General features: G+C 67.3%; 9 protein-coding genes across 9 annotated transcripts; 6 read left to right on the top strand and 3 right to left on the bottom strand.

Annotated features, from left to right (window-relative positions):
• Positions 1 to 153: 153 nt before the first annotated feature.
• FA09DRAFT_332249 (hypothetical protein) lies at positions 154 to 2,028 on the top strand. Its single transcript, XM_025743381.1, has one exon. The coding sequence runs from the start codon at positions 454 to 456 to the stop codon at positions 1,798 to 1,800; it is 1,347 nt and encodes a 448-aa protein (XP_025595628.1). The 5' UTR covers positions 154 to 453; the 3' UTR covers positions 1,801 to 2,028.
• FA09DRAFT_332248 (hypothetical protein) lies at positions 2,002 to 2,978 on the top strand. Its single transcript, XM_025743380.1, has one exon. The coding sequence runs from the start codon at positions 2,358 to 2,360 to the stop codon at positions 2,940 to 2,942; it is 585 nt and encodes a 194-aa protein (XP_025595627.1). The 5' UTR covers positions 2,002 to 2,357; the 3' UTR covers positions 2,943 to 2,978.
• Positions 2,979 to 3,392: 414 nt separating this feature from the next.
• Positions 3,393 to 7,172, top strand: FA09DRAFT_362985 (Pkinase-domain-containing protein). Its single transcript, XM_025745538.1, has 6 exons — positions 3,393 to 3,871; positions 4,067 to 4,470; positions 4,529 to 4,625; positions 5,076 to 5,129; positions 5,508 to 5,752; positions 5,808 to 7,172. Exons 1-6 carry the CDS (start codon positions 3,782 to 3,784, stop codon positions 6,925 to 6,927), a joined length of 2,010 nt encoding a protein of 669 aa, XP_025595626.1. The 5' UTR covers positions 3,393 to 3,781; the 3' UTR covers positions 6,928 to 7,172.
• Positions 7,173 to 7,474: 302 nt separating this feature from the next.
• Positions 7,475 to 9,258, top strand: FA09DRAFT_341267 (cyclophilin-like protein; the record flags this gene model as incomplete). Its single annotated transcript, XM_025744423.1, has 5 exons — positions 7,475 to 7,513; positions 7,572 to 8,046; positions 8,236 to 8,570; positions 8,626 to 8,685; positions 8,737 to 9,258. 5 exons carry the CDS (start codon positions 7,475 to 7,477, stop codon positions 9,256 to 9,258), a joined length of 1,431 nt encoding a protein of 476 aa, XP_025595625.1.
• Positions 9,259 to 9,280: 22 nt separating this feature from the next.
• On the bottom strand, positions 9,281 to 12,120 carry FA09DRAFT_332246 (hypothetical protein). The gene has a single exon (XM_025743379.1). It carries the CDS (start codon positions 12,082 to 12,084, stop codon positions 9,307 to 9,309), a length of 2,778 nt encoding a protein of 925 aa, XP_025595624.1. The 5' UTR covers positions 12,085 to 12,120; the 3' UTR covers positions 9,281 to 9,306.
• Positions 12,121 to 12,268: 148 nt separating this feature from the next.
• Positions 12,269 to 13,411, top strand: FA09DRAFT_301805 (hypothetical protein; the record flags this gene model as incomplete). Its single annotated transcript, XM_025740379.1, has 5 exons — positions 12,269 to 12,376; positions 12,431 to 12,642; positions 12,702 to 12,741; positions 12,801 to 13,050; positions 13,353 to 13,411. The coding sequence occupies 5 exons, from the start codon at positions 12,269 to 12,271 to the stop codon at positions 13,409 to 13,411; spliced, it is 669 nt and encodes a 222-aa protein (XP_025595623.1).
• A 52-nt stretch (positions 13,412 to 13,463) lies between these two features.
• On the bottom strand, positions 13,464 to 18,779 carry FA09DRAFT_312385 (hypothetical protein). Its single transcript, XM_025740692.1, has 8 exons — positions 18,428 to 18,779; positions 17,259 to 18,375; positions 16,938 to 17,201; positions 16,223 to 16,885; positions 15,499 to 16,172; positions 14,935 to 15,443; positions 14,657 to 14,881; positions 13,464 to 14,603 (listed from the first exon to the last, which is right to left on the bottom strand). Exons 1-8 carry the CDS (start codon positions 18,741 to 18,743, stop codon positions 13,563 to 13,565), a joined length of 4,809 nt encoding a protein of 1,602 aa, XP_025595622.1. The 5' UTR covers positions 18,744 to 18,779; the 3' UTR covers positions 13,464 to 13,562.
• A 298-nt stretch (positions 18,780 to 19,077) lies between these two features.
• FA09DRAFT_332244 (HK-domain-containing protein) lies at positions 19,078 to 21,435 on the top strand. The gene is made up of 5 exons (XM_025743378.1): positions 19,078 to 19,694; positions 19,803 to 20,618; positions 20,683 to 20,743; positions 20,799 to 21,183; positions 21,247 to 21,435. The coding sequence occupies exons 1-5, from the start codon at positions 19,500 to 19,502 to the stop codon at positions 21,392 to 21,394; spliced, it is 1,605 nt and encodes a 534-aa protein (XP_025595621.1). The 5' UTR covers positions 19,078 to 19,499; the 3' UTR covers positions 21,395 to 21,435.
• On the bottom strand, positions 21,406 to 22,694 carry FA09DRAFT_332243 (hypothetical protein). Its single transcript, XM_025743377.1, has 2 exons — positions 21,980 to 22,694; positions 21,406 to 21,922 (listed from the first exon to the last, which is right to left on the bottom strand). Exons 1-2 carry the CDS (start codon positions 22,670 to 22,672, stop codon positions 21,593 to 21,595), a joined length of 1,023 nt encoding a protein of 340 aa, XP_025595620.1. The 5' UTR covers positions 22,673 to 22,694; the 3' UTR covers positions 21,406 to 21,592.
• Between the last annotated feature and the right edge of the window lie 84 nt (positions 22,695 to 22,778).

The raw sequence follows: 22,778 nt of genomic DNA, 5'->3' as shown, positions 1-22,778 counted from the left end.
GGCCAGGCACACAGGCGCCGTGCCGCGCGCGGCTGCATCTGGCCTGCCGCTGCGCCGGTACGCGGGTGGCGTGCTGATCTCGCACCGCCCGGCGCCACATGCGATGCCCTGCCGGCTGCGATGGGCCGCCGGCTGTTGCAGCCTCTCCTCTGCCCCTCTCCTCACCCACCCTCATTTCCCGTTCCCCGATCGATCCGGCGTCGTCGCACCTCTCGCTGCCGGTGCCGTGCTGTGTGGACTTCAGCCTCGAGCCTCGCACACTCTCGAACCAAAGGCGCACTCGACTCTCGGCCTCTTCTCGGCGCAGCTCCTCTCTGCCTCCTCTCTCTCCGTGCTGTTGCCGTGCACTGCCGTCTGTCCCAGCACCTTTACCGCTCTCCCGGATCTCCCTCATCACCATCTCCCTCCTTCCCTCTACTTCCTCTGCCTCACTCCACCTCTCCACTCACCATCATGTCCTCGCCGCTCGCCACGCGCCGCCAAAGCGAGGTCCTGCCGTGCGCCTTTGCCGGCACCGCCCCGCGCTCTCGCCGTGGCTCGGCGCCCGACCTGGCGCGCCACGACGTCGGCCCACGACGCAGCTCGCCGCTGCAGAAGTACGCCTACGCCTACGCCGGCGGTGCTGAGGCGAGCACATCGGCTGCCGCGGCCGCCTCACCGCGCACAAAGGCACGTCACTTGCCGCACCGCAAGTCCCTCTCCTCGCCTGGATCGCCGGCAGGTAGCGCAGCGCCGATGCTCGCCTCGCTGCTGCCGCACGTCGCTGAGCGCCAGCCACACCTGATGGACATTTCGCCGCTCTCTTCGTCTGCGCCCTCGTCGGCGCCGAGCCCGCACACGCCCGGCGCCGCCAGCGCATGCTCGCCTGGCTCGTCGCGGAACAGCGGCAGCAAGGTGAAGCTCTCGGCCGCGCAGCGCAGCGCCATCGCCAAGCTCGTCCTCTCGCGCCTCGTGTCTGCCTCACCGTCGACGCCGCCCGTCGAGCAGCTGGCCGCCGTCTCCCGCCCGCCATCGCCGCCGCGCACGACTCGCGTACGCGCCGCCTTCTTCACGCAGCGCCACGAGGGCCAGCCGCCGATGTCGCACGGCGTCTTTGCCAGCCACATGTTCCGCGCCGATGCCTCGCCGCTGAAGCGCTCGCATGATGCGCTCGAGGAGGACGACAGTGAGCGCTTCACCGAGCTGCCGGCAGCGCCCGCGCCCCGGTTCCAGCCGTTCCTGCACCACGTGGAGCGCCGCGACTCGGAGCACATCTCGCCGCTGGCCGCCAGCACCTCCAGTCAGATGCCCTCGGCCGTCGCCGTCTCTACGCCGCCCGTCGCAGCTGCTCCGCGGCAACATGCTCCGGCCACCTGGGCGCACTTCTACGCCTCGGAAGCGGCGTGGGCCGAAGGTGCGCTGGCCGAGGCGCGCCGCATCTCGGGCGAGCGCGACGAGGCCGCTGCCGCACGCCCTTCCGACGCATACATGTCCAACGTCGCCGCCTTTGCACAGCCGAGCCTGCAGCAACGCCGGCAGACGGACATGCCCATGTCGTACGCCAAGCGCCTGCGCACCGAGGAGGCAGCACCGCCTCGCCGCAACACGGACGGGCCCTGCATGGCCGACGGCAACGCCTCGCCGGGCCTCGTCGGCGTGCTGAGCAACTTCCGCGACATGCTCAAGAGCCGAGAGGCTGGCTGCCGCGGTCTCGAGGAGCTGGCGCGCGAGGCCGGCCGCATGGGAGAGCTCGACCTGCTCCGCACGCCGCCGAGCCAGGAGCACGTCAAGCGCGACATGAGCGACGAGGAGGTCGACTGAACGTCTCGTGCTCGTCGTTGTCCTCTCCTCGTCTCGTCCAACCCTTGCGCAGCCACTCCTGCTAACCGTGGCGCTGTCCCACACCCCTTTCCACGCTGCATTCCGCGTCATACACGGTCCTCCTCACTTGTCACCGTCCTGCTGCCTTCTCCTGTCACCTTGCCTGCTCCCACATGTCATCTCACACCCACACACGCACATCCTCGCTAACGATGCTCATTCTCCCGGCTCTGCGGCGCTGACCTGTCTAAGAGAGCGTCCCCTCGAGGAGGAGAGCAGCTGGGCCATGGCGCGCTATTCCGGGCCGGCCACTTTGGCTGCGCCCCTGCGCCGCGTGTGTTCGCATTTAGCAGCACGGCCCGCCTCATCGGCGCTGGCCCCTCGAGCTTGCGCCTTGGATGAGGCGAGGCCCTCGACGCTTGAAGCTTGAGCCGCCGCCAAGGCGAGGCGTCATCTCGGGGCGCTCCTTGCGGCCGTGACGGCGGGCGTGGCTGCGCTGCCCCGATCACCCGCCTGGATGACGCAGGGGGCGGCGCTGCTGGGAAAAGCGCCGGCGGATGACGCGCGCTGGCCTCGCGCTGCCGCTCTCCGCGCCGCATCATGCGATTCCTCGCGCTGCCGGTTCGCACGGCGAGTTGGCCATGCGGCGGCGGATCAAGTCCCTGCGGCGATGCGGGTGGGAGCGAGCCGCAGCACAGCTGACGGCGTCGTCGACGACGACGATAGGCGCCTCAAGCTTCATGCTTGCGCCGCGGGTCTGCGCAGCGTCTGGCCGGGAGGGAGCTGCCGCTCGGCGAGCTGCCCTGCATTGCATGCCGGGGCTGCTCCTCGTGCGTGGGCGACGCTGCGCTGAGCATCCACCAAGCGCAGCATGCACCGCCATGCACGCACGCATGCATGCTGCACGCAGCAAGCAGCGCCTTGCTGCTTCGCTGCACCTGCCGCCGTGCTGCGGCACCTTCCAAACGCATCGTCCCGGCTTCGTCAAGGCTGTCCGCTGGGAGCTGCGCGTTGCGGCGCGGCCGGCCCCGCTGCCGAGTGGGGCGGACGCTCGTGCGCGCTCGAGGCTCCATCACCAGCACACGTCGCAGCGCACCGGTGCTCGAGCGGAGCAGGTGTGCTGCGCAGCGCGGAGGTGGTGACGCTGTCCGCTGGGGTCCAGCCCCGGCGACGTTGGGCGCGGCAGAAGCGCAGCACGAGCGCTGCAGCCACGCCGGACGAGCGCCCACGTCGGGCAACTCCGCTCGATGAGATCATGGACGGCCGTAGCAGCGCCGCCGCTGCCGTGCTGCCGTGCCGTGCTGCTGCCGGGCTGCCGCCGAGCGCCGCGGCGCTGCATCGTCACCGCGCCGCGTGCTGCAGCGCTGCATCTCGCCCTTGCCCTTGCGCTGCCGCCGGCGAATTGACAGACTCAGCGCTGCAAGGCGGCTGCCGCCTCCGCTGCGCTCTCAGCAGGGTGGAGAGAGCTGCATGCTGGGGCTGGAGCTGGAGCTGGCTGCGCTGGGAGGGCCGATGCGGTGTTGAGCAGCGCCTGCGCTGTACCTGCAGCGAGCGCGAGGCGGCGGCAGCAGCGCGCGTCATGGCTGCGCGGCGCCTCGCGCGCCGCGGCCGGCCCTCTGCTTGGCCTGCAGCGTGCGCCGGCCCGACCCTCTCCACCACCATCTCCAGCCCCGAACGGCCCTCTCGCCCGTTCCCGAGCTCCTGCACACCGCACACCACACTCCACCACACGCTCCATCTCGACGCCGCGCTCTCCGTGTCGCCTGCCCGCGCGTGCCTCTCTGCTCCAGCATCTGCGCGCTCCTCTCGACCCTCGCTGCTCCACTTGCAGCTCGTGATCGCACCGCCGCCCGCTGCTGCGTCTCATCAGCTTCTCCTCTCTTCGCACCGCCGCACTTTCAGCTCGTCTAGCCGCTGCTCCGTGTCCAGCTCCTTCTCTCCCGCCGCACAGCGAACCCTGCGCGGCTCGCCGACGTGAACCATGGTCTTTGGCCAGTTCAAGAACATCCTCCGCCACGGAAAAGCAGGCCGCAACGAAGACGCCTCTGCCCAGGCCTCGCCCGCTGCACACGTGAGTTCTGCGCCGAGAGGGAAAGAGGTGTGCTATGTTGGGGTGCGAGTCCTTCTGCCGAGGCGCACCGCGGGTCCGGCGGGGCACTTTGCCGGCACGGCCCCTCGCCCATGATGACACCTCAGGCACCGCCGATATGTTCTCCTCCTGCCTAATCAGGCCCGCACGGCGGCTGACAGCACACACCCCTCGCAGTCTCAAGACATGCGCGCCACTGCATCCAACGGTGGCCACGGCGACGGTCCGTTGCTTCATGACCACCTCGAGCCCGGAGTCGGCGGCGTGACGACCTCGTCCAGCACCTCGCACGCCAAGGGCACCATCTCGGCGCCCTCTGCCTCGTCGTCCGCCAGCAAGGCCGGCGCCTCGACGCACGCCAGCGGCACGCGCGGCGGCAACTCGGGCGTCGCCCAGTCGGCCCTCGCCGACGCCGTGCACCAGGGCTCCTCCACGCACCACGCCGCCGGCTTCCAGGGCAACTCGGCGCAGTTCAACCCCGAGTCGAGCAAGATCGTCGAGGAAGAGCGCCTCGCGTCGGAGAAGATGCCGAAGTACGAGGGCCTCGAGGAGCGCTTCACGCTGCTCTGCAAGATGGGAGAGTGAGTAGAGCTGCGCGGGGCCAGTCCTGGCGAGCACGCGCTGATTGCCACTCCACAGCGGCGCCTTCTCCAACGTGTACAAGGCGCGCGACAAGAAGACGGGCCAGAAGGTGGCCATCAAGGTCGTGCGCAAGTACGAGCTCAACTCCAACCAGGTGAGTTGCTCGTCCGCTCGCGCGTGGTTGAGGCCCAGGGCTGGGGTGGCGAGAAGGATCGGCTCTGCTGCGGCAGTCGCTCCGCACGTGTCTGGCCTCTGCATCCGTCCGTCTGCGCTTTCATCTCCTCTTCTTCTTTTTTGCCTGCTCGTTGTTGCGACTCGCCGATGCACCCGGCCGGCGGCCAGCAGGCAGCGCGCCCTGGCGGGCATCCGGTCGGCCAGCGTCGCGCAAGTCCTCAACTTGGCGCCCTGGCGCCTCTTTCTGCGGCTCCCGGCTTTCCTCATCCCACAAACTCGTCGCTCACGCTTTGCGCCACCCCACCCCTTCGCCACCTTTTACTCTTCGTCTCTGCCTCCTTTCTTTCTACCCGCCCACCCGTCCTGCCTCTTTCCTTTGCGCCTGCGACTCGCCACTCCATCGTTCTCTCTTGCGCCACGCCTTCTCTAGCAGAATGACGGTCGTCTCGACCCGCAGTTCCGCAAGAAGAACCGTGTCACAGAGGTTCGTGCATGTGCCGTAGTTGCGGTGCGGGGCTGTGCGCAGACACGTCGCGAGATTATGCTGGTGCGCCGACGTGGCAGGCGTGCCTGGGCCCGCCCTTCGTGGGCAGGGCCCGGCCGCCGGCTGCGTCGTGCCGCACGCAGCTGCTCCTGACCGAGGCGCCGGGAGAGGCTTGCACAGCGCTTGCGTGGCCCCCGTCCGCCCGCTGCGCACGCCCCCGCCTCGCTCGTCGTGGCACTGTTCCCCATCCACCGGCTCTGACGCGCTTTCTCTCCTCTCTCTCTTGCATTGCCCTTTCCTTTCACTTGTTTCTGTTCTGCGCCGTCGTTCTTTCTCTTCTCTTCTCCTCCCTTGTGCCCTCTCTCTCCCCTCCCACAGCGCGCGAACATCCTCAAGGAGGTGCAGATCATGCGCAACCTCAAGCACCCCGGCATCGTGCAGCTGCTCGACTTCTCCGAGAGCCGCGACCACTACTACCTCGTGCTCGAGCTGCTCGAGGGCGGCGAGCTCTTCCACCAGATCGTCAAGCTCACGTACTTCAGCGAGGCGCTCGCACGGCACGTCATTCTGCAGGTCGCCCACGGCATCCGCTACCTGCACGAGGAGCGCGGCGTGGTGCACCGGTGAGTGGCAGCGAGAGGTGGCGCCGCCGCATGCCATTGACACGTCCTCTTCCAGCGACATCAAGCCCGAGAATCTGCTCTTCGAGTCGATCAAGATCATCCCGTCGAAGCAGAACAAGGCGCGGCCATACGACGAGGAGAAGGAGGACGAGGGCGAGTACATGCCGGGCATCGGCGGCGGCGGCATCGGCCGCGTCAAGATTGCCGACTTTGGCCTGAGCAAGGTCGTGTGGGAGGAGAGCACGATGACGCCGTGCGGCACCGTCGGCTACACGGCGCCCGAGATTGTCAAGGACGAGCGCTACAGCAAGAGCGTCGACATGTGGGCGCTCGGCTGCGTGCTCTACACGCTGCTCTGCGGCTTCCCGCCGTTCTACGACGAGAGCATCAGCGTGCTGACGGAGAAGGTGGCCAAGGGCTACTACACGTTCCTCTCGCCCTGGTGGGACGACATCAGCGAGTCGAGCAAGGACCTCATCACGCACCTGCTCTGCGTCGACTCGTCGAAGCGCTTCACCATCGACGAGTTCCTCGCACATCCGTGGTGCAACGTGCGCGACGCCGTGCCCAGCCTCGACACGGCCGACATTGCGCTCGCCAAGGCCAGCGAGATGCCGCTCGACTCGCCGCTGCTGCAGAGCATGAAGAAGCGCGCGGGCATGATGTCGCCCGGCATCAACCAGCTCAAGGAGGCCTTCGACGTCACGTACGCCGTGCACCGCATGGAGGAGGAGGGCGCCCGGCGACGCGGGCCCGCCGGCCAGGCGCCGCTCGTCGGCCTCAACGAGGAGGACGAGGACGGCGGCGCCGAGGCGGCGACGGCGGCGGTGCGCAAGCAGCACGGCGACGAGGCAGCACGCGCCATCGAGCAGCGACGCCGCGAGAAGGAGCAGCAGGCCCAGGCGGCGCAGCAGTACCAGGGCCGCGGCGGCGCCGACCGGAAACTGGCCGAGGCGGCGCTGTATGACGGCCGTGCCGGCACGCGGGATCGCGGCAGCGGGCGCAAGCGCGGCTTCGAGCTCAACATGGGCAACGCCACGCTGCTGGGCCGCCGGAATAAGGGCGGCGCCACGCCCGGCATCCACTCGCAGTTCCTCGACGCCCACGGCCACGAGCCCGTCGACGGCGCCGGCAAGGCGGGCGTCGTGCCGGGCAGCCCGATGCGCGTCGACTAGGCGGCGACCAGCATGCCAGCATCGTCTCCCGCTCCGTCTCTCTGCATCTCTCTCAGGCTCTGGCAGCCATCACTGCCGCCTCTCTCTCGCGCCTCTCCTCTCGTCGGCTCCGTCTCCCTTTCGCATCGCATCGCGGTTTCCTTCCCTCTCCGGCTCCCTCAACGATGACCCTCTACACCACACACACACTCCACCCCGCTCCATACACGCGCGACACGTGCGCAGCTCCCCATCCCGTTCACGACGCCTCACTCTCCCTCTCTTGTGCCTGCACGCGGCGGCGCTGCGCTGCCGAGGCGCAGCTGCGCGCCGCTGTAGTGGATATTGTCGATGTAATGCAGCGTCTTGCCCTGCGAACGTGCCTCGACATGCCACCAATGGCCCTTGCTCGTGAGGAGCGGGTGTTGCGAGGCAGCGAGGCCGGTGCTCCCCCTGCACGGCCGCGGCGAGCGTGGCCGCGCGCTGCGCCGCACTCGGTGTCTTCGCATGAGGCGCACGGCGCGCCTCTTGCCGCACCTCCACCACACCGCGCGTCCCTGCTTCAAGCATGTCCGTGCTGCTCGAGACGTCGCTCGGCGATCTCGTCGTGCGTGCTGCTGTGCTGCTCGCCGCCTCCACCGCTGCTGACTGCGCTTCCGCTGCAGATCGACCTCGACGCCGCGCTCTCGCCGCCGGCAGCCGAGAACTTCCTGCACCTCTGCCGCAGCAAGGCCTACTCCAACACGCTCTTCCACCACCTGCTGCCCGGCTTTCTCGTGCAGGCCGGCCTGCGCGAGCCAGGCAACGCCGCTCGCAGCGCTACCGACTCTCGCTCGTCCTGGGCCCGCGTGGAGGGCGCTCGCGGAGCCGCAGTGTTCGAGCCGCGTCGCTCCGAGAAGCCACTGCGGCGCGGCGACGTCTGCCTGGCATGCACGGGACCCGAGAGCCGGAGAGTGGCAGGCGCTCAGTGGTTCGTGGTACTGGGCGCAGCGGACAGTCTGGACGGCAAGCATGCACTCATCGGCAGCGTCGTCGAGGGCATGGAGGAGGGCGGCACGATGGAGAAGATTGAGAAGGAGCTGTGCGACGGCGAGGGTCGGCCACTGAGAGACATTCGGATCAGGCATGTCGAGGTGCTCGGTGAGTGCGCTGCGAGGCATGTGTGTAAGGGAGCAGGCTGCCTCGCTGTGCGGTGAGGGGCCGAGCGGCGTGCTCTGGTGGAGCAGCTAGAGTCAGCGAGGTTGCTGCGCGGGCATGTCGCGCCTGCGGCGCGTGTGCGGCCTGGCACAGCGCTGCGCTTATTCGCGCAGCTGACGATCGTGCGCTCAGATGACCCCGTCGAGCCGCTCGCTGGACTCGCCATTCCCTCACGCACGCCCTCTCCGACGCCTTCGCTGCTTCTCTCCGCGCGTCCTGCCGCCACGCTCTCGCGGTCTCCAACGCCTCTGCCCGACGAGAACGACGAGACGAAGCGCAAGGCCGATGCCACTGCTGCGGCGCTGACGCTCGAGATGGTCGGCGACATTGCGCACGCCGATGTGCGCCCGCCCGAGAACATCCTCTTCGTCTGCAAGCTCAACCCGGTCACGCGAAGCGAGGATCTGCGCCTCATCTTTGGCCGCTTCGGAGAGATTCGCAGCTGCGAAGTCATCAGGGACCGCAAGGTGAGTGGTGTAAAGCTGTGGCGAGGCACCTTCACTGACTGCTCGTGGCTCGCAGTCCGGCGACTCGCTGCAGTATGCATTCATTGAGTTCGACGAGCAGTCACAGGCCGAGCAGGTGCGTAGCTTTCTCTTTGTGACCGTCCTCCCGCTGACACCGCGAGCACAGGCGTACTTCAAGATGCAGAACGTGCTCGTCGATGACCGGCGCATCTGGGTCGACTTCTCGCAGTCCGTCGGCAAGCTGCACGCCAGCTGGCTGGCCGGCCGCGGCGGCGGCGCTGGCGGACGAGCAGGCAGCGCAAGCGGCGGAGCGAGTGCGAGACGAGATACGTATCGCGCTGGCCGCGGTAACGGCGCGATGGTGTTCGACTTTGACGAGCGCGCACCGCCGCCGCCAGACAGGCGCGACCGCGAGCGCTCAGGCTACGAGCGCAGAGAGAGGGAACGGTCGCCGCGGCGGGACGACAGGTACGAGCGGCGAGACCGGGACCGGGGCTATGAGCGAGAGCGGGAGCGGGAGCGGGACGATGGACGCAGGGGCGGCGGCTCCTACGCCAGGGATCGCGATGAGCGACACCCGCCGCCGCCACGCAGGGAGTATGATCGGGGAGATCGAGACGGCGAGCGGAGACGCGAGGAGAGGAGCGACTACTCGCGCAAGGATCGGGACAGGGACGGGCGACGCTAAGCCGGCCTCTCACATGCTCACGCTGGGTATGAATGCATTGCCACGTCGCTATTCAGCATTGATCTCCTCCGCAAAGCTCGCCAGCATCTCCTGCATGGACGGGCTCTTCTCTCTCTCGCTTCCCTCCGCTGTCTCGCCAACCGGCTGTTCCGCCACCTGCGCGAGCGCAGCCATGCGCCGCTGGCGCGCCTTCTCGGCACGCTGCGCCGGCGTGAGCCAGAAGGTAGGCAGCGGCATCTTCGGCGCCGGGCCGCCACGTCGACTGCGCGTCGTCACTTCGCGCAGAGGCACGGCTGGAGCAGCTGCGGCAGGCTTGCGGCTGCCCGATGGCCGTCCAGGTCGTCTGGCAGACGTGCCGCTCGAGGTGCCGGCCTGCGATGCCACGCCGTCTCGCGCATTCGGGAGGAGCGGCAGCCGCGAGGCCGTCTCTTTCGCCTCTGTCTCGTCGAGAGAATGCTGCTTGGGAGGCCGTCCCTTCGCACGCTTCGCCGGCGGCTCCTGCGCGCCCGACCAGCGCTGATGTGCTCGCGGGGAGGAGGGGCCGGCCAGGGCCTTCGACGCAGCCATGCGCTGGTCATCGACGGCGTGGATGTAAGGCATCTCGCTCTCTTGTGCCATCTGCGTCGCTCTAGCAAGCCACTGTGCCGTAGTGAGCGCGCTGCCGCTGCCGCTGCTGTTGCTATTGCTGCTCCTGCTCCTGACGCGAGGCGAGCCGAAGCTAGCCGCAGACGCGGGTGCGAAGACGGGCGGTGCGGGTCGAGGACGCAGCGGCGTGAAGCGCGGCTGCGGTGCGGCGTACTCGGGAGAGAGCCACGGCGCTGGAGGCTCGGGCGTGACGGCTCGCATTGGCGACGAAGTCCAGCCTCCACCGAGCGGAGGAAGAGGCGCAGGCATCGGCGCATCGGGCGTCGTCGCGCGCCACGTGGAGTCGGCAAAGAAGTGTGCCGGCGGCTGCTCGACTGAAGAGTAGACAGCGGACGCAGCAGCTCGCGGAGACGATGCCATGGCCGCGAAGTTGTAGATCTGCGGCTCCTCCTGCTGTAGTGGTTGCTGATGAAGGTGCACGTCCGCCGCGGCTGGTGCTGGCGCACTCATTTGGCCCGGCGTCAAGGCCGCGGACGCCGCGGCGGCGCTCAGTGACGCCTCCTCCACCTGGGACGTCGGTGCGTCCTCCAGACTAGGATCCAACGCAGGCTCGATAGACCCGGAGTGTGCACTGGCGAAGCTCGCAGGTGTGCTCTCGCTCCTTGCGCTCGTATGATGCTGCCACGGCTCTTGCAGATGCCCTGACGCGAAAGGCGGTGGCCGCGGCATCGCGTCGAAGTCGGCGGCGCCGGCGACGCCCAAGGGCGTGCCGTAGCCCGAGCCATAGCCCGAGCCTAAGCCCGACTCCGGGCCCGAGACGACCTCTTCGGAAGTGCGGGAAGCCGACGTCCAGCTGTGGGCGCGCGAAGAGCTGTTCGCTACCTGCAGCATTGAGGAGTCGTGGCCCGATTGCACCTCGTCGCGCCGCCGTTCGTGTGTCGAGGTCGCGTTGAGCGCTCGTTCTCTCTCGCCAGACATTGCAAAGCCTTCTCCCTTGACCTCCTCTCCCTGTTCCGTCATGTACTTGAACAGCTCCTCCTCCCACACTCTGCGCTGCTCATTCGACGGTCTTCCGCGCCCGCGCTTCGGCAGTCTGGCCTTGATGTGTGCCGGAAGCGCATTGTAGACGTTGAATGGCTTCTGCGACGCACGCAGCGGCGGAGCCTCGGTATGCGAGGTGGAGGCATGTGGCTGGGCAGTGGAGGTAGACGAGATGTCCTGCCACTCGTCCTCGTCGTCGTCGGGCGCCTGCTTCTGGAGCCTCAGCGCGTGTTCCTCCCTCTCTTCCCTCCGCCTCCGCTCCTCCTTCCGCTTCGCTCTCCTCTCTTCTCGCGCCTTGCGCCGTGTCCAAGTCTCCATCGCGCTCTCATAGACGCGCAATGCAGCTTCGTACTCCGTCGAGGGCTGTCCATCTGCTGGTGCGACAGGCGGCTGCGGACGGGGGCCAGCTGGTCGACGCCCAGAGGCACGCCGACGCTTCTCTCGCTCGGCTGCTCGTTCGGGCTGCTGCGTTCCGCCCGTCGACGTATCGGCAGAGGCCAAGAGGGCACGCTCGACTTCCGCTTCTTCTGAGCTTTGCTTGCCTTCTACTGCCATGCCGCCGCTGCTTCTGCCACTGCCGTACGGGCGTCGCATGCGCACGGGCACAGGCGCCAATGCCGGCGCCAGGCCCGGCGGTGCGGCCGGCTTGCGTTCGCGCTTGCCCGTCTCGCTAGTGCGCGGGCGGACTGGAAGCGAAGAGAGCGTCGCGTGTGCTGGAATGAGGAGCTCGTTGGCGCTGCTGTGCGAAGACGCAGGCGCCCAGGAGGACTGTCGAACGACGTCGAGCAGCCAGGCGGCGCTATGCGAGGGCAACATGCAGGTCGCGAGCTCGATGAAGAGCGCCTCCGCCGTGGCTGTTGCCGTTGTCGCTGCAGCACCTGGCTCGTAGACGGCATCGGCTGCGCTTGGAGCGGCAGCAGGGACGGGCCCAGGCTCGAGATGCGCCAGCCGCAGTGCACGCACCAGCGTGACGACATCGGCGGGCGAGAGACGCGTGCTGGCCGCATCGACGGCGGGCGAGGTCAGACGAAAGGAGCGCGGCCGAGAGCGCTGTGCGGGTCGAGAGAGAGGCGCGGCGGAGGAAGAGGCGGGGAGCAGCGGCTCGAAGGCCTGCCAGCCGCTGCTGCTGCTGGCGTGTGAGCTGGCAGAGGCCTGTGGGGGCGCAGAGAGAGCATGCTGTGCCCAGAGGGGCGGCGCCATGCTGCGGCGGCTGCGGCAGGTCGCGGGGTTGTGGAGAGCGGGAAGGACGCTGCGGCAAAGCACAACGCGCGCGCGGCGAGAGCAACACCGACACGCGTCACGCGTCGGCCACGCGTACAGTGGCGCGCGCGTGCTTCTCGCCTGCTCCTTCCCTCCGCTCCTCCACCCTCGCGCCGCACGCACCATGCAGCAGTCCTACTGGGACCTCTCCTCCATCGTCTGCGAGTCCTTCAAGCTGCCCTGCCACTTCAAGATCGACGCGCCCGGCCTCGGCCACCTCGCCGGGCAGGGCGTCTCCGCCACGCCCGCCCTCTCCGCCGCCTCGGACAAGCTGCAGGCGCCCGAGGAGGACGACCCGTCCTTGATCCGCCTCGGCACGCGCCTCGAGCTGCCCTTCTGGATGGCCGAGTACCTCACGCTGCATGACTTCATCGACATCTCCTTCCCACGGCCGTACGCTGCGCGCGTCAGGAATGCACTGGCGGCGGACGCGAGGAGCGTGCAGCTGAGGGGGCTGGGCGCGTGGTGGTATGCCGTTGGGGCGAGACTGGGCGGCCTGTGAGTGGCTCAGCGCTTGCAGGGCATGATAGCAGCTGCTGACGTGGGCGTACGGCGAGCAGCGCAGAGTCGAGCGAGCTCAAGGAGCTGCTCTCCAAGGTGCGTCTGCGCGTCTTGTCTTACGCTCAACGCTCCATCTCACGACCCGCGCATCGCAGACCTACACCCTTCGACTGCCTCCCATCTTCTCCGCCGCACAGCATCTGGCTGCTGCAGGGCGCGTCGCCGCGACACATGGCGAGCCAGCGGGCAGTGCGACGGGCAGCGGCGGTGCAGACAGCGCAGGAGGCGGCGCGAATGGCGCCACGACAGATCCAGACGCGCCGGGCTTTGGCAGCGGCGCGGGCGTGGGCATGGGCGAGGAGATGGTCAACTTCTTGAAGGGGCTGGAGGAGGGGGAGAGAGAATGTGAGTGCTCGTCGAGCGGGACGAAGAAGGGCGGGGCAAGAAGGTGACCAGGTGGCACACGCCATTGCGCTTGGGAGGGCCCGCAACGGACATGCGCCGCGTGGATCAGCTGTGCCTCTCATCTTTGGGCAGCCATTCTCCGGTCGTGAGGGCAGCTGCAGCTGCAGCAGAGCTGGGACCATTGGGTCCGGCCTGCCTTTCTCGCGCGGCCGATGCCAGCCAGCAAGCCTGCCGTCCGTCGCCGGCTCTCTCATATAGCGCAGCCGCTGACTTCTCGCCTCGACCGTCCGTCTCAATCACAGTGCTGGCGATCGGACAAGAAGCTGCCCGCATCATGCGCCTGTATCTCGCCGGCCGGTGACGCGAGCGCACTGCTCATGACTCCTCAACGCTCGCTTTTCAGCGCTGTATTTGTATCCAGTAGCATCGCATTAATCTGCTGCAGGCCGTCGATAAGTTATGTGATGGAGCAGTCTAGGGATGCGGGGGGTGATGCAGTCTTCCGTCTCGCCTCAGCCCTGTTTCTGCTGCTGCGGCTCCTCGTCGTCCTGGTCCAGCAGGCCCGCCTCGAGGGCCATGCTTCTGAACTGGCTCTTCTCGTCTGCGAGCAGCTCCTTCGGCGACGCAAACTCCTCGACGGCGCCGTTTGCGAGCACCAGCACGCGGTCGGCGTTGAGGATGGTGTTGATGCGGTGCGCCACCGTGATCGTCGTCGTGCCGCGGATCTCGCGCAGCACCTTCTGGATGACGTCGTCGGTCTCGAGATCGACGGCACTCGTCGCCTCGTCGAGCACAAGGATGCGCGAGCCGCGCAGGAGTGCACGCGCAATGCAGAGCAGCTGTCGTTGGCCGGCAGACATGTTGCTGGCGCCCTCGGTCAGCGCAGCGTCCAGGCGGCCATCAAGACCGTTGACGTAGTCCTTGAGGCCGCTCTGCGTCAGCGCAGCCCACAGCGCCGGCTCGTCGGCCTCGCCTGTGGGGTCGAGATTGTCGCGCAGGCTGCCTTCCCACAGCTGCGGATCCTGCGGGATGATGGCAATGGCGCGCCGCAGGTCGCGCAGGCCGACCTTGCTGCAGTCGACGCCGTCGATAAACAGCCCGCCCGACGCTGCCTCGACGATGCGGAAGAGCGCCAGCGTGAGGGAGCTCTTGCCAGCGCCCGTGCGTCCCACGACGCCGATCTTCTCTCCCGGCGCGATGCTGAGGTTGAGGTCCTTGAGCACCAGCGGCAGGCCGGCGCGGTAGCGCGTCGAGTAGCCGCGGAACTCCACCTTGCCCTTGCCAGGCCAGCCCTTCGGCGGCTGCTGCTCCGCGGGCACCGTGTAGGCGGCCTCGTACTGCTCCGCCTCGAGGTTGCTGTAGCTCAGAATGCGCTCGACCGAGACGATGTTCTGCTCCACCTCGCTGACGGAGCGCACGAGCCAGTTGAGCGTCTGCGTCGTGCTCAGCGCCTGCGAGAGCATCAGGCCGACGAGGCCGGCGTCGATGCGGCCCGAGCCGCTCGTGATGAGGTACACGGCCAGCGTTGAGGCGACGAGGATGATCGACGAGCCCTGAGAGACGGATCAGCCGCTAGCTCTGTGCAGCAAGCCTCCGGGCCACTCACCATGAACTCGATGCGCACCGCCAGCCAGCGGTTGCACGACACGGCGGGAAAATATGCCATCTGGTTGCGGTCGACGCGTGCCTCGCTCGTGGCGATGAAGCGTCCCTCTTGGTTGAAGGCGCGGATCGTGGAGAGGCCGCCGAGCGACTCCTGGAACCAGGTGAAGATGGGGCTCTTCGACACGGCGTCGAGGCGCTTCAGCTCGCGCGATGTCGCCAGGTAGTACTGTGCTTGGCATGTAAGCAGATGCGAGGTACACTCGCCACGTCGAAACGCACCTTCATGACCTTCGAGTATGCGTACGCCAGCGGGATGATGGCGAGCACAAACGGCGGCACCGAGTAGGTCACCACGCAGACAACGCCGACGGCGACCATGAGGGTGCGCAGCGCCGAGCTGATGACGCGCGGCAGCACCTCGTCGACGGTGTTGACGTCGCGGGAGAAGAGGTTGAGGATGCGGCCCGTCGGCGTGTTCTCGAACCACTGCAGCTTCGTGCTGCGGATGCTGGCAAAGAGGCCGTCGTGCAGGCGCCGTGCGCTGGCAATGACCAGCCAGGCGTAGAGGATGAGCGGGCCGACGCAGATCGCCAGGCTGCCCGAGAGACCCATGATGGCGTAGATGGTCAGGTAGTACTTGTCGTGGCCCGGCTCGGCGCCCGCCCACGCCTTGAGCACCCAGTCGCGGCCGACCTGCAGCACCTGCGTGAGGACCTGCGAGAGGAGGTAGAGGATGGAGCCCCAGACGCTGGCGCTCGAGGCGTACGTCTTGTACACGCTCCACGAGACTGGCAGGGCAGGGTCAGCGTGGAGGCGGAACGGCGAGGCGATGCATCTACGCACCAGCGCCCTCCTCGCTCTTCTCCTTGGGCTTCGTCGACTCGCGCAGGTCGCGCACCGTCTGCCGCTTCACAGCGCCCTTGCTGAGTGCCTTTGGGCGGCGCATCGAGGCGCTGCTGAACGAGCGCTGCTTGCTCAGGCGGCTCGAGTCGAGCTTCTTCTCGGCGTCCTCGGGCTCCTCCTCGTTGTCCGACGATGGGCGCGAGGGCTCGCGGCTGCGCGACGACTGCTTGCCGAGGCCGTTGATGAGCTTGAACACGTCGCCGTGCTTGTCCATGACCTCGTCGTACGTGCCGCGCTCGTGCGAGAGCTTACCGACGCGCGGCAGGAACGAGACGATCTGGTCGACGTGCGGCAGGAAGGCGACGGAGTTGGTCGTGAGGATGCGCGCCTTGCTCTTGAGCATGCCCTCGGGTCCGATGACGTGCTTGAAGATGTGCGAGCCGACGTGAGCGTCGACGGCAGCCAGCGGGTCGTCGAGCAGGTAGATGTCGGCGCGGGCGTAGACGGCGCGTGCCAGTGCCACGCGTGCACGCTGCCCGCCCGAGAGCGAAACGCCCTTCTCGCCCACCTCGGTTGCGTCGCCGTCGGGCAGCACGTCGAAGTCCGGCTCGAGGGCGCAGGCGGCCACGACGCGCTTGTAAAAGTCTGGCTCCCATGCCAGACCGAACAGGATGCTGCCGTGATGTCAGTCGCAAGCACAGGCCATCTCAGCGGAAGCACTCACTTGTCACGGATGCTGCTGCCCATGCACCAGCCGCCCTGGACAAAGTACGCAGTGCGTCCGCGCACCGTCAGGTCGCCCTTGCAGCGGTGCATCTCGCCCAGGATGGCCGAGAGGAGGCTCGACTTGCCGTCGCCGACCTTGCCGAGCACGGCCAGCAGCTCGCCCTTGCCGACGCTGAGGTCAATGTCGTTGAGCGTTGGCGTCTGCTGCGAGGTGCTCCAGCTGAACGACGCGCCCTTGAGCTCCACGAGCGGCTCGCCGGCCTTGGCCTCGATGGCGGGAATGAGCGGCTCGTGCTGCTGCTGCGGCAGCTCGACCTTGCGCGCGTCGGAGTCCAGCTCGCCCGAGTCGAGGAACTCGGAGATGCGCTGGGCGCTCACCGTGGCCTGCAGCGTGGCCGAGATGATGCCTGCGGCCATGGCGAGCGGGAAGGAGAGCAGCTGGTAGAGCGACAGCGCCGGGAAGATGATGTCGGCGGTGAGGTGCTCCTTCTGCGTCAGCGAGTAGGTCGTGAAGGTGGCGAGCGAGACGAAGAAGGGGATGGCCGTCCAGAAGAACTGGAAGAGCGCAGAGACGATGCCGGACCAGCGCAGCATGCTCAGCTCCTCGACGTTGCGGATCTGGTGCAGCTTGGCGGTGAAGGCCTCCTCCCACGCAAAGAGCCTGTGCGGGGTCAGCATGTAGCAATCCGGCGGCTAGCGAGCAGGCGACTCACTTGATGCTCTTGATGTTGTTCAGGATCTCCGACATGAACTTGGTGCGGCGGTCGCGGATCTTCATCTGCTTGGTGCTGAGCTTGCGCATGTAGCGCGCCAGCACCGTGTTGAGCGGCACGGAGATGACCATGATGGCGACGCCGACCATGCTGCTCCAGCCCAGCAGCTCGTACAGAGAGATGAAGGCCAGCGTCATCTGGAAGAAGGCCGACCAGAGGATGTGGCCGTACGTGCAGAGGTCCTGCAGGCGCGTCGCGTCCACGCTGATGGCGGAGAGGGGTCAGTTTGCAGCAGGTAGAGCGACCTGGCGTCGCACGCACCTCATGATGTTGATCGTCTCGCCCGTGCTCTTGCCCGCGCGATCCTCGTTGCTGAGGCGTAGCGACTTCTTGAAGATGGCGCTGACGAGGCCGGCGCGCACGCGCATGCCCGTGGTGAAGCAGCGCTGGAAGTACTGGTGCAGGAAGCTCGTCTGCACGACGGCCACAAGGAAGATGCTGGCCGAGAGAGCAAAGCCGTGCGACGCCGGCTGCGCATGTTCCGTGCCGTAGCTCTGCACGAATACGAGCAGACGACGCAGCAGCTGAGGCTGCGCGAAGGCCAGGCAGTCCTGCACGGCCTTGAGGATGGCAGCGAATGCATACGGCCCGCCGTAGGCGGCGCCCAGCGCCGTCCAGATGCGCGGCTTGCCCGCAGAGGTGCGCAGCGTGGCGTAGTAGTGCTCGAAGCGCAGGCCCAGGTTCTCGGCGTCCTCGCCGGGCGGCAGCGCCCACAGGTCGTCCTCCTTGAGGTACTTTTGCGCACCGAGCGTCATCATGGGCCCCATCCACCAGAAGGCCAGGCGCGAGAAGATGTTGGCCGTGTTCTCTGGGCACTCCTTGTCCTGCTCGCTGCGCTCTTTCGACGGGCCTGCGCTGCCTTCCTCGTCGGGCAAGTTGCTGAACGTGCTGTCCTCTGACTCGTTCTCCTCCTGCGCCACGGGTGCGTACGCTCCCTGCGCCGGGCCGCCGACGGAGGGGCCGGCGCACTCGAGGCCAAAGACGGCAACAAGCAGGCTGAGCGCTGCGATGCGCACGCCCGCCGAGACGGCGACGTGCTGCGGCGAGTGCTGGCGCGCCACGAACTCGGTGCGCAGCCTGGCCGCCAGCACGAGGATGTGGAGGAGCAGATAGAGGAGCGCGCTGGTCGAGGCGCGGCGCTGCTTGGTGTGGTTGTGCGCCACGAGCGGCAGCAGTACGGCGTATGCGGCAGAGTGCAGCAGCGCCACGACGAAGGTCAAGGAGGGGAACGGGCCCCGCACGCCGGCCGAGATGCACGTCTCGAGAGAGAGCGCCACGAGGAGGAGCAGCAGCACCTGTTTGGCGCGCAGGACGTGCGTCGAGCGGCGCGAGAGCGGCCGAGCAGGCTTGCGAGCCAGAAGCGAGAGGTCGAGTGCAGCTGTGGAAGTGGTCAGCCCCGGCAGCAGCGCGTCACCACACACGACACCTACCCCACAGGCCGAAGAGAAGCGCCGGGATGCAGAGCAGCCAGAAGTCCCAGGCGCACGGCGTGAGGTCGAGGTCGCGCTGCTGCGAGAAGGGGCCCCAGCCCTCTGCGTCGTGGCAGAGGCCGGCCAGCTTGCCCGGCGGGCGCGGCAGGGCCGGCTGCTTGCCCGTCAGCCAGACATCAGCGACGGAGACATTGCCGGCAAGCGGCGCTGCAGCGAAGGAGCCCTCGACGTCGGGGCTGAGCGCGGCACCGAGCGAGTCGAGCAGCAGCTGCTGGGCGCGACGCGCGAGCGCGGGCGCTGGAGATGCCTGCGACATCAGGGAGCGTGCCAGCTGGAGGAGTGTGGTGAGAGGCAAGAGGGGAGGCTGAGCCCTGCCGAAGAATCTCACCGCCGCGCGTTGGCGCTACGCGAGCAGCAGGCACGGCGCCGGCCGCAGGTCGCCTGACCGCGCGTAAGCTCACCGCGCGCCGCGGCCGGCGCGCCGTGACGTCCGCATCGGCACGCCGCGCCGCGCGAGCCAGGCACACGCCTCGGACTTTCCTCGTCGATCTCGCTTCGCCCGGCCGAGAGCGGCATTCTCGCCGCATCTCGCTGGGCGCTTAACTGACCGCCAGCTGTGCTGCAATCCCCAGATGTGGCCAAGTAGGGCATCCACTGGCGGTGAGTCTGTGCGAAGCAACAAGCGTCTGCGGCTGCTGGAGCTGCCAGGCGCGTGGCCTTTGCCGGCCCAGGGCAAGTCGCGCGGCCGGGCGGGTTCGAGGGTGTCTTGGAGCAACGAAGGGCAGCCAACCCAGATTCACTCGACGAGGAGGAACACCCTGCATCTCTTGTGCAGGTCAGTGAAGGGAAAGACTGAGCGCCCTGCGCTCGCGGACCGAGAGAGAGGCGAGATGGAGGCCCTCGCAGCGGCGTCGAGGCGATGTGGAGGCAAGCCTCAAATTCATTTCGGCGCACGGCCGCGAGGTGAAGTTGTGTTTCGGCGAATAGACACCGCGAGGCCGAATACAACTGCGTCGTCCAGCCGTCTTGGCGCGCCTTCCTTCTCTTCCCCCACCCCCTCACTACCTGCAGCATGGCGCCCCCGAGAGCCGACTACTCCGTGTACCTCGTGACAGCACGCTCGCAGGTACCCGCGGGCGTCGACTATCTTGATGCATTGCGAGCAGCGCTCAAGGGCGGTGTGACGCTGGTACAGATCCGCGAGAAGGACGTCGAGACGGACGAGTTCTTGGACATCGCACGCAAGAGCCTGGAGGTGTGCGACGAGGTGAGTGCAGAGAGACGAGAACATCGAGAGATGCTGCAGCAAATGGAGGAGAAGGGCTGCGCTGTGCTGCCCAGAGACTGAGCGAGCGCTGACGGTGCCAGCCACCAGTTCAAGGTGCCGATGCTCATCAACGACAACCTTTCGGTCGCGCTCGCGCTTGCTCCTCACGTGGGGCTTCACATCGGGCAGTCGGATCTCCCTGTCTCCCAAGCTCGTGCCTTGCTCGGGCCCGATCGTCTCCTGGGCATCTCTGTGCACTCGGTCGAGCAGGCCCGCGACGCGCGCACCAGCGGGGCAGACTACGCAGGCGTAGGCCCAATCTACGGCACGCAGTCGAAGGCCGGCATCGTCGATGACGACGTCTTGGGAGCACGACAGGCAGCTCAGATCATCGAGGCGCTCGATGGCCTCCCGGCGGTGCTGATTGGCGGTCTCAACCAGCAGACCGCGGCACGGGCGCTCTTCGGTGCTTCTTCTCCCACGGCTGCTCCTGCTGGAATTGCGGTGATCAGCGCCATCATGGCGCGCAAGGATACAGAGGTGGCAGCGAGCGAGCTGGCGGAGCAGGTGGCCGCGTTCAAAGCTTCGCGTGCCGAGCAGAGCGCGGAGCAATTGCGAGCTGCCTTTGGCGCCGGCTCCTCTACCGACGTCAAGGCACTCGTGGAGCGTTCCGCCTTGCTCCTCTCCTCGCTCCGCAACGGCTCGCCGCCGTTGATTCAGACGCTCACCAGCCACGTCTCGTCGACGCTCTCGGCGAACGTGACGCTGGCGCTGGGCGGTAGCCCTATCATGTCGGCGCAGGAGGCAGAGGCGGACGATCTGGGCAAGGTCACTGGTGCCGTGGTGCTCAACATCGGCACCATCGGCGCAGAGTCTAGGAGAGGCATGAAGGCTGTCGGCAGCGCAGCAAACCGGGGACGGAAGGTGAATCAGACCATGCGAGGCGGCACACAAAAACTCAGTAGCTGAAAGCTGACGCCCGTCACAGCCCGTCGTGCTCGACCCAGTGGGCGTCGGCGCCTCCGCATTCCGCAAGGCCGCCGTCAACGGTGCGCTCTCTCTGCCCCTGCCATTGCGCAAGAGCTCACCTCGTCTTCCAAACAGAGATCATGGACCACACGCAGATCACGCTCCTCAAGGGCAACGCCGCCGAGCTGTCTGCGATCGCCGGTCTCTCTGAGGTCACCTCCCGCGGTGTCGACAGCGGCGCCGGCTCTCTCTCCGATCCCATCGGGCTCGTCTCCTCCTTGGCGCGCCGCGAGCGATGCCTGGTGCTGCTGTCTGGCAAGACGGACTACCTCTCTGACGGAGCACGCACGCTGGCGTGCGAGAACGGACATGCGCTCCTCGGCGCAATCACCGGATCGGGCTGCGCGTTGGGCGTGGCTATTGCAACTGGCCTCGCGGCTGCGAACAGCGCGGGCGAGGCACAGAAGAGCACCATGGTCAAGGCTCAGCCTGATGATCTGATCGCTGGCGCTTTGATGGGGTGAGTCAGCCCTCCTTGCTGCCCTCCTCCTGTACCGCACTGACGCTCTCCCTCGACCCGCAGACTGCTGTGCATGACCATCGCTTCTGAGCTCGCCGCCGCGCGGCCCGAGGTGCGCGGGCCGGGAACGTTCATTGCTGCACTGCTTGATGCGCTCGCGGCCATGGACGCCGAGACGCTTGTGCAGCACGCAAAGGTGCGCCTGGTATAGGGCGAAGGAAGCACGAAATAGAAAGACGTTCGATAGCATCGATGAGGAGGACCGCAGCGAGGCGTAGTAGAAGACGGGTGATGTGTTGCCTGAAGAGACAGACGAGAGCCGAACTCTCCCAGTCTCACACGGAACTGCACGCTCAGCGGTCCCACCTCTCTCACGCACAAAGCAAAGGATGGCGGGCGCCAACAAGGCTCAAATTTCGATGCCTCTGGCCCACTCCTCCTCTGCGTACTCCTCTCCCTCACCCTCCATCTCCTCCCTCTCTTCCTCCTGTTCTTCCTCCGCCTGCTGTTGTTCTCTCCTCTCCCTCTCGTCTCTTTGCCTCTCACGCGCCGCCGCCGTCGCGTTCCCGGGCAAGGCAGAAGGAGCGTCGTCATCCTTGATGCCCATCCTGGCGAGCGCGCGTTGCGTCGCAGCCTCGATGCGTTGACGTTCGACGGCAGCTTGGACTTCGTAGGTATGCCGCTCGAGCGCGGAGGCTTGCTGGAAGGAGAGAAGCTGGACTCGACCTGGCGTTGGCGACTGAAGAAAGGACGCGTGAGCGATGCAGTAGGGCGACAGAGAAAGAGGACGGCGCACCTGTTCCCGCTCGCGCACGAAGCGGCGAGCCTCGGTCGTGTGTGTCGGACTTGAGCCCAGCGCGTAGTTGCTCGTCGGGCTTCGTCCATACAGCATCGCTGGCGAGTTCGTGAGCCTTGGACTTGCGCTCTCCTCTCGCAGCTCCAGCTCCTCCATTCTGCCGACCAGTCGTACCTCTTCCCTCCTGCCCTTCTCCTCCTCCTTCGTTCTCCTGATGTCCTCCAATCTCCTTCTTGCCTCTTCGCCATCTCTCCGCAATCGCTCCAATTCTGCAGGCGCAAGCTTTTCGCGCACGGCAGCAGAGCGTAGGAGGGAGTCTGCGCGCTCGGAGATGCCCTCGAGCTCAGATTCGGAGCAGCGCGAGAGAGGCTTGCGTACGCCGGCCGAGGTGCGAGAGGTGCGAGGCACAAAGATGCCCGAGGAGGGCAAGGTGGTGGGTAGGCGAGAGGAGGAGGCGTGTGCCGATGAGGCAGGTGGAGAGCGCGAGCGCCGAGAAAGTTGCTGTTGTTGCGCTGCCTGTTGCTGCGAGGAGAGGCCGATGCCTGATGCGAGAGCGTCGAGCTGTGCGTGCGCGTGCGCAGCGTAGGAGTCGAGCGGTGGGCTGCTGCTTGCTGACGCGGCTGCGGCTGCGGCGGCGCGAGCACGATCGACGGCAATGTCGCCGCGCCGCCCGGCGCCTGGCAGAGGGATCATTGTAGAAGAGGATGGGAGGATGTGGTCGGGAAGGAAGAGGCGAGGCGAGGGGATGGTATTTGTACCCTGGCGAGAGCCAGCGAGAGCGGCAAGCACCGCCGCGCCA

The sequence above is a fragment of the Tilletiopsis washingtonensis genome (genome assembly GCF_003144115.1).
Source record: "Tilletiopsis washingtonensis strain MCA 4186 unplaced genomic scaffold FA09scaffold_23, whole genome shotgun sequence".
Taxonomy (NCBI): Eukaryota; Fungi; Basidiomycota; class Exobasidiomycetes; order Entylomatales; genus Tilletiopsis; species Tilletiopsis washingtonensis.
This window is presented reverse-complemented; position numbering and strand designations above follow the sequence as displayed.